Source organism: Ctenopharyngodon idella, chromosome 3, assembly GCF_019924925.1.
Source record: "Ctenopharyngodon idella isolate HZGC_01 chromosome 3, HZGC01, whole genome shotgun sequence".
Taxonomy (NCBI): Eukaryota; Metazoa; Chordata; class Actinopteri; order Cypriniformes; family Xenocyprididae; genus Ctenopharyngodon; species Ctenopharyngodon idella.
Window position 1 is genome coordinate 6,135,061 of NC_067222.1, and position 13,418 is coordinate 6,148,478.

A 13,418-nucleotide genomic window follows, 5' to 3' on the forward strand; every position below is an offset into this window, starting at 1 on the left:
AACAGAACATTAAACACTAACAGATCTCTCCAGATGTCAGCATCTTCACTTCTTACAAACCAGTCTGACTGTATTTCTTTCATGCAAAACTACAAAATGAGAATTAACAGAGGTTTAAATGTTAATGTTTTATTGAAGTCACCGTTTTGGAGGTAAGTGTTCGTTGGGCTCTTGACACTTGACTTTTTAACATCAGTTTTCCTCTGGCTGCTGTTTTTGTGTGCTTCTAAAGCACATTTGTTATTGCAGCACTTCTGAGAGAAAATCTGATAAGATGATATTGGTTACTTATTGATGATTATTCAATCACCATGGAGTGGCCTGATTTGCTGATCTCATCCAGAATGAAATCTGTAATTATATTATTTAGATGTACTAATTGCGCATTACTGTAGCCCTGGAACACTACTGCATAAAATCCTGTCCTGCTTTGAGTATTTAAAAGTTTATAAGTAATTATGCAGAAATTATTTGGACGGCATCATGTGTTGGAATGTTTTATCAATCATATAAGAAAACCATTGTAGAAATAGTTTGAATAATATAACAGCCAGATGTGTTTTGAAGGCCTCATGGCCTACTACATGACTGTAAGAACTGTCACAAGGTCAGGAGAAAGTCATGTGACCCACTGAGTATTCTGCCAAGTTAGGGGTATTTTCAGGACACCACAGGTGGCTGTGAATGATGTCATGGTGAGGCTTCCTTCTTCCTAGGAGCCAGTTGTCCTTGGAAAATGTTACATCTTGCCCATGATAAAGAGCTGACCATCATTTGGCAGGTTAGAGACGGGTGAGAAAAGAAAGACCTAATTGTGTGAAACTGAGGGTGAATCTTACCAGAGAGTAAAATCACATGGTTATTGAGAAATAACAGATAAGAAAAGGGTATAAGAATTGCGCCCTGGCCTGAGACAAACTCAGATTTCCTGCAGGCGTCTTGTCTTTGTTGCTTTGTAATAAACTCTTATTTTGACTTCTGGAACTTTAACTCCTGAGCTTCACTGGCAAGGAAGAGATTATTTTTCTCCACAACATGATCATGGACTGTATGCATGTAAATGATACCACATTAAATGTAAAATGAATCATCATATGCGTTTGCGTGTGTCAGCCCAACTTAGAATAAAAATTCAGCCCAGTGTTAGAATAAAAATTAAACATTTAATGGTTGTTTTTGTTTGAGCATGAAAAAGGCCTGTTAAAAAGCACAATTTCACCTAAAACAAAACACCTGAGTTATCAAAAGAGAAATTACAGTGTGTATTAAATGTATTGAATTGAATGAACATGCAGGAGAAGACAATGCTTTTAATATACAGAGGCAAGACTATGTTTGTGAACCCTTTGAAAATATCCAGCTTTTGTTACTAAATTCAAGGGCTCCCTTATTTTCTCCACCCTGCACTGTGAATGATTACACACTGTATTTATTAAAAACATGAAAATTTTTTATTAGTTTAGCCAGATTGTGTTTGTCTACAATTGTAAGTTAAATTAAGGTCAGACCACATCTAATGAGAAATCAATGCAGAAATCCAGATCTTTTTTTAAAGGATTTAAAATCTTATTCTTACTACTGTATTTATTTAAAATATTTTATTAGGAGATCTGAAAGCTACTTCTGACATTTAAACAAGTGTTACAACAAACTTCATTCAACAAAAAGACTAAGTTTCACACATTTTTCAAAATTCATTATCAGCTCTTGATTACTGAAATTTCAGCAATGGTATTTATAGTCTCTCTGATTAGAAAAAAGCCCCATGAAATCCTATTCTTTCTTTCTTTCTCTCTCTCTCTTTTTTGTTTTTTTTGTTTTGTTTTTACACCATTCCAGCTTCAATGGCTATATTTATGGCGAGAGAGAGGTTTAGTTATATATATATATATATATATATATAAAACTAAATTTGTTTAAGATTCATTTTTCCATTGGAAAAACCATTGGATTTACTTGGTTAGAAACCTCTTCAAAAGAATCAACAGAATAAAACAATTTTCTTAAAAGGGTAGAAGTGTAAAAGTCCAGTAAATTATGTTTATTTTCATGACATCTTACTGATACTGATTCATGTATAATATGATTTAATTGGTTACACTGTCAGAAAAAAAGGGTAAGGTTGGGGTACAATTGTGAGCACTCTGGGTACAAATGCTTTGGTTGTACCCTCAATGGGTCATCTTTACACCTTAAGAAACTAATATGTACCATTTTGGGGGAAATAAGGTACAAATTTGTTTCTAACGGTCAAAGGGTCCATGTTTGTACCATTTAATCAACAAACAAAGGTACAATCAAAGGTACAATCACTTGTGACTGAAAGGTTGACAGGGGGTGGGTGGTTCAAGACTGCCAAACCATGCAAGTGCATTAAATTTGTGCACCTGATCATTATTTCAAGCTAGACAAATGTTTATATACTTATCTTTTTAAGCAAGAAACAACGTGGGTGATTTTTTAAAAAAATAATTATTTAACGCAGTCAGTCAGCCTCTCAAATTCAAATGTAGCCCGCGCGAACAGCGCAGACGACGGTTAACGGTGGTGTAAACTATAGAAGCAGTGCCACGAATGCTATCAGCAGCCTTTGCCTACAGAAATGTAAGTATAATATTAAGTTTTTTTTACTTAATAATATGTACATTAGTAACAATATGAATGTCACTGCCTGCTGTTGTTTTCATTCCCCATTTCACAGAGATCTTCCGACCAGACTCGACAAAGAAACATGTCAGAAATCCTCCTAGGTTACAATGTAAGTCAGTTATGTTCCATAATGTGTAAAGTGTTCACCACTGCTTCACCTATAGTACATTTAAAGTATTTATGGTGCTTTATAAGTAATAAAAGTAAATTAAGCATTTTGTTTTACACCTCAGGAGTTAGGGCCAACTGTTTTAATTCAACTTTCAGGTATCCTTTCCTTTTATCCTTTCAGATACCCTTTCCATAAGGATCTGGAAGATGGCAATGTAAGTTACTTGTACAGACTTTATATTATGTGAAAAGTCCAGATCTGTGTATAGAGGACATTTCATAAGTTCTAATAAACAGAAGTTGATGGACCCTGTTTATATACATAAAAAAAGAAGAAGAAGGGAGGTTTAACTTTTGATCTGATTTGTTTTTACCCTCTGTGTTTGCAATCTTGGCACCAGTTCCTTCAGACATAAACTCAGTGGAGCTTGCACCGCTGGTTTTTGAAGATGAGGTCAGGAAGAGCAAGAAGAGCGAGGCTGTCTTAAGAAACTCCAGGAGCCCGTCACAGGTGTGTATTCTTATAGTTTAAAGGGTTAGTTCACCCAAAAATGAATGTCATTAATTACTCACAGTCATGCTGTTCCAAACCTGTACATCTTCGTAACATACTTATGTAAGACTCTTCGGGCCAAAATGATCATTGCATCTGTAGACACATTAAAATGCTTTTAACCCTGAAAATGGCAAAAAGCAACCAGATGGTCAAAGACACCCATCTTGCCTATGTTCACATAGGAAAATAACTGAAAAACTGCGTGGGCGGTCACAACCATTTCGGTGTGAACATGCTAGATGGATGTCCGCTTATTCACACGACTCAGCACAGCAGTAGCTGAATTTTTGAAAGTTACCGCTTAAAATGTAGTCTTTTGTTTCAGTTGTTTGTTGGTGATTATCCACTTCATCCAGTTTGGTCTCTGTGTTCTTGTTTGTTTTGCTCTCTGAGAAACCGCTTCAGATGATTCCACGAGAGAGTGGTCCAAACAAATGTGAATCGACCTGTTTCCAAATCACGTACGGCCAATTCCCAGAAAAGAGAGAACTGTCTCAAAAGAATGATTAAATCACAAATGATTGGTATTGCTGGTTCAGTTGACAGAAATACAGGACACAAATAATAACGGCTGAAATATTTGCAGGGAAAGTGTTTCTAAGGTCAGTCAGAGGTACATCACTCATGGCACGCACAGCCATACAGCTGCAGGCACCAAAGAGGAACTGAGCAGAATGTTGTCTCTGAGCTGAACCTGCCCATGTCAGTAAGAATGTGAGCAGTCATGAAAATCACATAAAGCAGGAAAATCCACAGAAAATATATATGAAGATGAGGAGCCTGATATGATCATGTTTTCATGTAAATAACATTACATGAGATTTTAATCACATATGCATATTTTATTTTTGACAGTGTGAATTGTGTTATTATGAAAATGCAGAAGACAATGCTTTTGATATACAGAGGCACGAATAAGTTTGTGAACCCTTTGAAAATACCCTTACTTTCTCCATCACACACTGTTAATGATTAGGCTACTCACTGTATTAATAAAAATGTGAAAACTACATATGTTTGTGCATAAAGTTTTTTTTTTTAAGTGTTAAGTCAGATTGTGTTTGTGCAACTGTATGTTGAATTAAGATCAGACCAAATTTGATGAGTAATAAATACAGAAATCCAATATTTACAAACTTATCAGTTTCATTATCATTCATTATCAGCTCTTACAGCCATTATACTAATTTAATGTGAAATTGTAATAAACCTGTGATTATTACAGATTCAGTAGTGTTATTTTTAATTAGAAAATATAATTTACTTGGTTAGACGACACAGTTTCACTGTTGAGTTTCTATCAAATCCAAACACAGCATAGAGCGGCTGGGTGAATGTGGTCTGGACTCTGTGGATGAGGATCATTGTGTCTGAGATGCTGTAGAAGGACAAAATCCCTGCGCTGTGATCCACATACACTCCTATTCTACTGGAGACATTGACTACAGGAAGGACAGTCTCCATGTTATTGTGTGTGAATGAGAAGAAAGTGGGAGTGCAGTACAATCTCCAGGACTGATTGTTACATCCAGCTAAAATCTCATTACTCTCTCCCTTCCTCCTGATGGTCTTATATGCAACTGCTATAGCCGCTCCTAATCTCCCATCTCCTCTCCACTCCACCTCCCAGTAACAGCGTCCAGTCACACTCTCTCTGCACAACGCCTGCCACCAATGATCAAATCTGGCTGGATGATCAGGATAACACTGATCTGTGTCAGCAACAGTGATCACTGTGTTTCCCTCAGAGGGACGGAGCCAATTATTCGCTGAGTTTGGGTCCAGAGTCAACAGACGGGAATCTAATGGAGATAAACACATAGTCGCTCATGACCTTCCATCATTAATATAACTCATTAACCATTATAAAACTGTATGTATTAAACTATATATATATATATATATATATATATATATATGTAAAACTATTATCATTTTTAATAATAAATGTTTTTAAATGTGTCTCTGCCACATAAAATCATCAATGAAACTTCAATCCATATCAACCAATCAAGAAGAATTTAAGGCTGCAACTCACAAGTATTGTAACAACTGATTATTCTGATAAAAAGCCTATAAATGCCTTATTTTACATCTCATTCCACATCTTGCAAAAGGCTGTGAAAAACAAATGGAAATGTATGAATCTGAATGCTGAACGTGCAAAAAAGGTCTAAACTAAGTATTTATTGGGTAATGTAGTATGTTACCACCTATGAACACAGTAATGTGTTACTATATTTTTTTCTGTAGGCTAAAAGCTTTATATTCATGACAAAATAACATTACTTGTGTTACAAATGTCAAATATGTAAAATGTAAATCCTAAATTTTACATCTATCAACAAATATTCTATCAAAATGAAGTTTTGTTCAATATTATTGCACTCACTTTCTGTGGCGATCTCTGTCTGAATTACATGCATGTGCAAATATATGCTACATTAAGCAGCTGAAGTTTAATGTCAATTTGCTCACTGTTATTAAATGTCTGTACTATTGTTGTCAAAAGTACCGACTTCGGTACCAAGTCAGTACTGAAATTTAAAAAATGTGACACTTTGAGCGCTGTTGAGCGGATTCGTAAACACCTCTGATTGGTCATTGTGTTCATGCACTCATCAGATATGTCTGTGATTGGCTACAATGATCAACGCACAGAAGTGTTTGAATTTGAAAGTGTTGTGGGAGCGGGAGCGTTTGAAAGGAGGCGCCCCATGTGTATCTGTGTAAGCGCTCGGTTGAATTTCTCAGTGGCCAAATTAGTTTGTTCACTACTGTCAAGTGCTGTCACAGATGGAGGTTTTCACTCAGTGTCACAGATGCAACTAATCCATAATGAAATTTGCAGCTGTTAAGCCCGGAACACACCAAGCCGACGGTCGGCTGTCGGGCAGTTTTTGTTTTGATTTGACATGATGAATCAGCTTCGGAGCTCGTCGGTCAGTCGGGCCATCTGATCATTCTGATTGGCTGTTCAGCTACTGCCACCTGCTGATACGGAAAGGTATTTCTTCTTACGCAGGCGCAGAACGGACGTGCTACTTGGCCGTCGGGTGTCGAGCGTCGATTTGGTGTGTCAGGGCAACTTTGGACCCAGACGCTGTCAACATGAGCCAACCCTGCAGTCTGCTTTTGTCGCCACTAGTTTGTTGGCATCATCTTGGTGTGTTCCGGGCTTAAGAAAATAAGTAATGAATTTTCATTCTTCATTTTTTATTCTTCTTGTTCTGTGTAACATATAATCGTAGCTTTACATGCAAGGCTGAACTACCTCCTATATTTCTGTTAAGAACTGATAAACAAGTAGCCTACAAGGTCCGCCCGGGAACTGGGACGTATGCCAAATGCTATGCATTTTATTACACAAAAGTGTGTTTCGGTTTGGCCTTGAACAAAATCATGCCACTGCTTTAGTGTAAAACAGTCAAACTCCCCACTACAATGTATTTTAGACTTGAGCGTGTTTTTTTTAGCAACTCACATCGTATAAACTCCTTTCTGGTCTGATATTCAGGAGCGCCAATGACCTGGATGGTTTTCACTACAGACACCAAAATACATCTGCAGTTTAATTCTCACAAAGAAATTGATCTATTTATATATTTAATGAATAGTGCTGAACTCATTTCTGAGAATAAATTTGTATTTACCTCTTCCAGATATGTTTTCTATAGTCTCTCTGGAGAACTGGTGCAATTTGTCTCTGAGTTGAAACATAGTTTTCACTACAGCATCAAAAGACAGATGAGAATTGAGAGCTAAGCCTGTTAATCCAGAGACAGACGGCAAACTCTACAAATGCAAAGACAAAAACACAAACTCCCTGTAATTACAGAAGTTGGTTAAATCCTCAGTGTTTGAGAAGAATCTGGTTACCTGAAGGAAATGAAAATGATCATCTGTCTCTGAAAGCTGCTTCATCTCAGCATCTCTCCTCCTCAGATCATTGATCTCCTGTTCTATTTGCTCCAAGAGTCCTTCAGCTCGACTCACTGCAGCTCGTTCCTGATCTCTGATCAGCTGAATCACCTCAGAGCGACGTCTCTCAATGGAGCAGATGAGCTCAGTGAAGATCCTCTCACTGTCCTGCACTGCGGTCTGTGCAGAGCGCTGTTACACACATCACAATCACACAGTGGCTTCAGTGGGACTAGAAGAGCTCCAGCACTGGAGGAAAGTCCAAACTAAGACTCAAACTTCTCTTCTTCTCCAAACTCACCTTATGAGACGCCACAGCCTCTCTCAGCTGCTGAAGATCTTTCTCTTTCTGCTGGATAATCTTCTGGAATTTTTTCTGTTTCTCCTCCAAATGTCTCTGCAGAAAACAAAACTATGTTTAAGTCAACACTAAAGTTTTTTGTCCATAAGACTTTTAAATGTTTTTGAAAGAAATATCTTATGTTTACCATGGCTGCTTTTGGTCAAAAAACAATAAAATCAGCTATATTGTGAATTTTTTATTACCATTTAAAATAACTTTTCTATTTTCTGTCAAAACACAGTTAATTACACAGCAAAACCCCCAGTTGAATTAATTTTTCTCAGAGTTTATTTGAGCCCACACTCAAGAATGTTAAAATTAACATTGAAGCAGTGTTAAAGTTAATGAGATAATTATGTGATTAATTTAGTGATGATTGACCATTAGTGAAAACACCTGATGACCTAAAAAATAAAAATATGTATATAAGAATTCAATATGTGCTTAAAAGAATTCATAAATCTGTAAAACACTGAAATTATTTCATATTCAGGCTATTTTGAATCTGTTTAAAAAATGTTCATAAAATGCAAATATGTTTTAAGCAGTTTAACCCAATAAGCTGTGCAATCGATTAGTGGTGCCTTGTCGAACACTAGGGGGAGAACTTGCAATGTTTCTCCATTTTGCATAAAGTTTGAGCATGCATTGTTGAGTGTGTCTGTGATTAATCTTCTCCACTATTTCAGGGGTATAACATTAACAAGCAGCATCACTGAAGGAAAGAGTCAAATGTAAGTCACCATTATGGTGATCTGTGTTTGGTGTAGTTGGGCTCTTAACTCTTGACTTTTTAACATTAGATTTTGTCTGGCTGCTGTAACTGAGTTATAACAGCCAGACAAGCGATACAATAATGTGTTGTTGGTTATGTTTTGACAATCATCATGTGACTGATCACTGACCTCATTTAAAGCCTAATCTCTGCAGCAGATTTACATGATTACTGCTTGCAAATGGATCCCCGCTCTGCCGACCCATCATTACAGAAGACTTCGCCGACACATGGATCCAGCGGCTCTCCTGGAGAACACTGGCCCGGTATGAACATTGCACAATTATTATTATGGCTCAAGCAGGGCACCCGGTCGTTGGAGGAATACATCAGAGAATATTTGGATGTTGCATATGGTTCAGATCTGCCAGACTGTGTACTGATAGACTTTTTCTGTGAGGGTGTTAACCAGCCACTTAAAAAACAACTCATTCGTGAGGGACCCCGTTCATCTCTAAGTCAGTTTCTGGATTATGCTTTATTGAATGTGGGCTCTCCCTTTACTGTGGGTGTCGCGGAGGAATGCGACACCTCGTCTGGTCGTGTAATGGCTGCCGCGCCAGATGACACTCACAAAATGGCGGCCACCACTACTACAATGCCAAGTCAAGACCAAGTTAAACTTCCCGAGTCACGTCCCATCTCCACTGATCTTCTAGATCTACATCACGTCTCTGGATCTGTTTGGGAGCGGTGTGGGTTGCGTTCCAGTGTGGCTGATCCACCGCTGACTTCAGCACGAGCGGCTGGCATTCCTAAGCCTCCGCCGGCCGCTTCGCACTCAAGCCCGCCGGCCGCTACGCCCTCAAGCTCGTCGGTTGCAACGCCCTGCCGCCCTGCCGGTGCCACCCGAGCTCCTCGCCCTGCCGGCGCCACCCGAGCTCCTTACCCACGAAACCGCCACGGCCTCCGTTGAATTCCCCAAGAACTTTTTGGGGGGGGGCCATATACCTGAGGGTGGGGAGCTTGTGGGTGGGGACCCTGCACGGCCGCGATCATCAGCGGCCTCCGAACTGCTTGAGCTTGCGGGTGGGGACCTTACACGCCCACGGCCTTCAACCGCCTGTGAACTGCTGTGGCCAGCTACGGACCCTGACCTGCCGTGGTTGCCCAACCCACCTGACCTGCCGTGGTTGCCCAAGCTACCTGACCTGCCGTGGTTGCCCAAGCCACCTGACCTGCCGTGGTTGCCCAAGCCACCTGACCTGCCATGGGCGTCCAAGCTACCTGACCCGCCGTGGCCTCCCGACACTCCTGACCCGCCGTGGCTGCCCGTGGCACCTGACCCGCCGTGGCTGCCCGTGGCGCCTGACCCGCCGTGGCTGCCCGTGGCGCCTGACCCGCCGTGGCTGCCCGTGGCACCTGACCCGCCATGGCTGCCCGAGTTCCTGGACCTGCATTGGAGACCCCGTTCCCGTCTGCCAACAGGTCTCCAATGTACCCACCCCCCCTCCCTATCTGTGCCATTTACGCCGCGAGGACGCGCCTTCCGGAAGGGGGGCGTTATGTCACGATCACTGTCTGTTCCTGTCAGTTCCTGGACTCCATTTCCCATAATCCTCCTTGCCAATCACATGCACACTCCACACCAATCACCAGTTGCCACATACAGCTTAGCACACTACCTGGACTATAAAGGACTTACACACACACCACCTCATTGCGAAGTCTTGATTTGCTGTTGTGATCATTACTGAGCGTTTTCTTGTGGACTGTTTCCTGGTTTCCGGTTGGATTGTTTATTCTTTGTGATTCTCTGCTGCCTGCCCTGATCTTTGCCTGTTTCCTGGACTGTGATTGTTTGCTGCCTGCCCTGATCCTTGCCTGTACCCTGATTCTGTTTGTCTGCCGCCTGCCTCGACCATTGCCTGTCCTTGTTTATGTTCCTGCCTTTGCCCCTGTCTACCTGTGTAAATACTGTTCTTAATAAAGCTTGCAAATGGATCCCCGCTCTGCCGACCCATCATCAAAATCTGGATTTAGATTTATCAGCCAATGTATCGGTTATCGGCTGAAGAATTATTGGTATCGGCCAAAATTTTCATATCAGTGCGTCCCTAAAAAATACATAATAAATGAGAGAAACTGCATTATACTGTTATAGCAGTACCTGTTTCTCTTTCCGTTCTGCTGCAGTTGATACAGTGTCATGATTTTTGTGTTCATCCATCAAACACAGCACACAGATACACCGCTGGTCAGTACGGCAGTAAATTTCCAGCATTTTATCATGTTGAGGGCAGATCGTGTCCTGCAGTCCTCTAGTGGCGTCCATCAGATTGTGTCTTTTACTGAAGAGATTCTCATGCTGTTCAAGGTGATTTTGACAGTAAGAGCTTCGACACTCCAGACACGACTTCACTGCTTTCTGTTTTCTTCCAGTGCAGGAGTCACACTGTACATTTCCAGAACCATTGTGAGGTACTGCAGCAGGAGCAGATTGGAGTCTCATCTTCTTCAGTTTCTCCACCATTTCAGCAATCACCACATTCCTACCTAAAACAGGTTTTGGCGTGAAGGTCTGTTTGCATAATGGACATCTGTAGATTCCCTTCCAATCCTCCTGATTCCAGACGTCTGTAATGCATCTCATACAGTAACTGTGTCCACAGGGAATCGCCACTGGATCCTTCAGTAGATCCAGACACACTGGACAAGTGAAATGATCTTGATCCACTGAAATATTGGCTCCTGCCATTTCACTATATGAACACACAGAGCACAGTTGATTTGTTTATAAGTGCACTATTTAGTGTTCCAAACATTCTCTAACACAAGACTCTAAAACATCATAAAAATGGTGCTAAATATTGAAAAATTTAAATCTTGAAGAAACCTTGGAACTGTCATGGCCTAATGGTTAGAGAGTCAGACTGGTAACCCGAAGGTTGTGGTTTCGATTCTCAGTACCGACAGGAAATGAGTGAGGTGCCCTTGAGCAAAGCAACTAACCCCCAGTCGCTCCCCGGGCACCGCAAAATGGCTGCCCACTGCCCCAGGTCTGTGTGTCCACAGTTTGCATTGTGTGTGTTCACTACTCACTACTCCTAATGTGTGTGCACTAACTTGGATAGGTTAAATGCAGAGGACAAATCTTCAGTATGGGTTACCATACTTGGCCTTCACATGTCACTTTCACTTTCAATACAGAGCAAAATAATTATAAAATGACAGCTGGGAAAACACAGGTGACTTACAAATCACAATCAGACTTCGAACTCACCTGTAGCTAGACAAAGTCAGTAATCTCGGAATATGCATCAGACGTGGATCAGACGTGTCATTCTTTATGACACATATCATAAAGAATTTTATAATGCCAGTTAAAATTAACCTTTGTTCATCATTATTGACCTATATTCATTTTACACTTCTGTGATGACCTCCATTAAATAAAAGACTTTACAAATGAAGCGTGCATTTCCTCCATAAATTAAAGTAACATCTGCATACTAAATGAAAATGGGCTTCATGAAAGATACTTGAGTTTCTGTCGACTTCATCTTATGTGTGGATGATTTGGTTTTATTTGAAAAACGGGCATATGGCTATCGACTCCGATGCGCATCTCCGATTAAAAATAAATAATTATTTATTATCAGATCTTATAACAAATAATGTAACATGTAGCCACTAGTTATCTTTAAATAAGAAAACAAGAAAACACAATTTTGTTTGCATATGCAGTGTCTGTTAACTACACATTTTTCCTGTGTTAATGGCAATGATAATAACATGTAGATTATCAGACATATGTCCTATATCGATGTCTCTGTTTTTCTGTTTTCTCTATTTTCTATTTACATACTATTGTATTTACCCTGATAGCACACGAACATCTCAGAGACATCTATTTGATATCTGCATTTACATCTGTCAGATGTCATATAGACATTTAGAAGATGTCTGTAAGATGTTTGTGGTTTAGAATGTATGTAAAACTGCTCTTTCTAAGATGTTTATCAGATGTTGTTACACAGCAGATGTTTTCCAGGTTTCCAGATCTTTAGCAGACATTTTACACATGCGCTATCTAGGTAGTGTATCGATACGGTATCTAGATAGCACAGGTACATCTGTAAAATGTCTGCTAAAGATCTGGAAATCTGGAAAACATCTGCTGTAACAACATCTGATCACAACAAGTACCTGATACAAAAGCTTGTGCTTTCTTATTTTCTTTAAAAAATGTTTACAGCAGCTTTAAAAGTTGTAATTAGTGACAAAAAATAACTTGCATTAAAACGTAATTCTGTCAAAGGAAACATTTAGTGTATTTACATTCTATATTTTAATAGCCAGTTTTTCTGTTTACTTTTGGTTGGTAGAGTCAGAAAATCGTAAATGAAATAAGACATTCAGACTAAGACTAAAAAACTAATAAACCCTTCATAAAAAGTCATATTAACATCACAGCATGTCAGACTCTGAACTCACCTGTATCTAGAGAACATCACCACAGTCAGTGCCTACTCTTTAGTTGAATAAAGGAGAAAAGATCCGTCGATCAATCTGAAAGTATCTGCAGCTTTTCCAATCGTTACTGATCTTTAAATGTAGAGGTGTGGAGTCCTACAATTTCTGCTTCCCGTAAAGTCATTTGATCTACAGTAAATCAAAGTTACAAAGTTCATTCAAACTAAGTTCATTAATTCAAACATGTGCTTTACTTTTAACTTGCTGATACCTCATATTTTATAGTATATATAGCATACTACTACATATCATGTATTTTTTTCAGAATGTGCATTATTTTATCTTCTATGTTCTTGGTGATACAAAACTAAGCAAAATGTTTCTGAATAAGTAAGAATTCAAGCAGTTATGTAATCACATAAAGGAAAAACAAAACAAAAACAAAACATTATGAAGCAAGAAATATGTGAAAAATATATGAACATGAGGAGGGTGAATGCTGTACATGTAAATGAAATAACATTAGATACGAATCACATTTGCATACATATGATTTTGCATGCAATAAAAGTGTGTTTAGAGAGTCAGCAGAACTGAAGGTGCATTTAATGGTTGTTACTGGAACATAAAAAAATAAAAATAAAAAA

At 39.3% G+C, this 13,418-nt stretch overlaps 2 protein-coding genes across 3 annotated transcripts in view; both read right to left on the bottom strand.

Moving 5' to 3' along the window:
- Positions 1 to 13,418, bottom strand: part of LOC127508646 (tripartite motif-containing protein 16-like) — a 134,630-nt gene that overhangs the window by 114,800 nt on the left and 6,412 nt on the right. The window lies entirely within an intron of this gene.
- LOC127508648 (E3 ubiquitin-protein ligase TRIM47-like) lies at positions 4,097 to 12,943 on the bottom strand. 2 transcript variants are annotated; one of them, XM_051886783.1, is made up of 7 exons: positions 12,793 to 12,942; positions 10,466 to 11,057; positions 7,539 to 7,634; positions 7,196 to 7,429; positions 6,970 to 7,111; positions 6,801 to 6,860; positions 4,097 to 5,118 (listed from the first exon to the last, which is right to left on the bottom strand). In XM_051886783.1, the coding sequence occupies exons 1-7, from the start codon at positions 12,807 to 12,809 to the stop codon at positions 4,577 to 4,579; spliced, it is 1,683 nt and encodes a 560-aa protein (XP_051742743.1). In that variant the 5' UTR covers positions 12,810 to 12,942; the 3' UTR covers positions 4,097 to 4,576. The 2 variants fall into 2 exon arrangements, with proteins under 2 accessions (XP_051742743.1, XP_051742744.1); XM_051886784.1 differs by lacking the exon at positions 4,097 to 5,118 and having other exon boundaries at positions 6,970 to 7,044; positions 12,793 to 12,943.

Bases quoted from the DNA above. Each gene is read 5' to 3' on its own strand.
- LOC127508648 (XM_051886783.1), bottom strand. The intron at 7,430-7,538 runs GTGAGTTTGGAG...TGTGTGTAACAG, and splicing joins AGGCTGTGGCGTCTCATAAG to CGCTCTGCACAGACCGCAGT. The intron at 7,112-7,195 runs GTAACCAGATTC...TTGCATTTGTAG, and splicing joins ATCATTTTCATTTCCTTCAG to AGTTTGCCGTCTGTCTCTGG.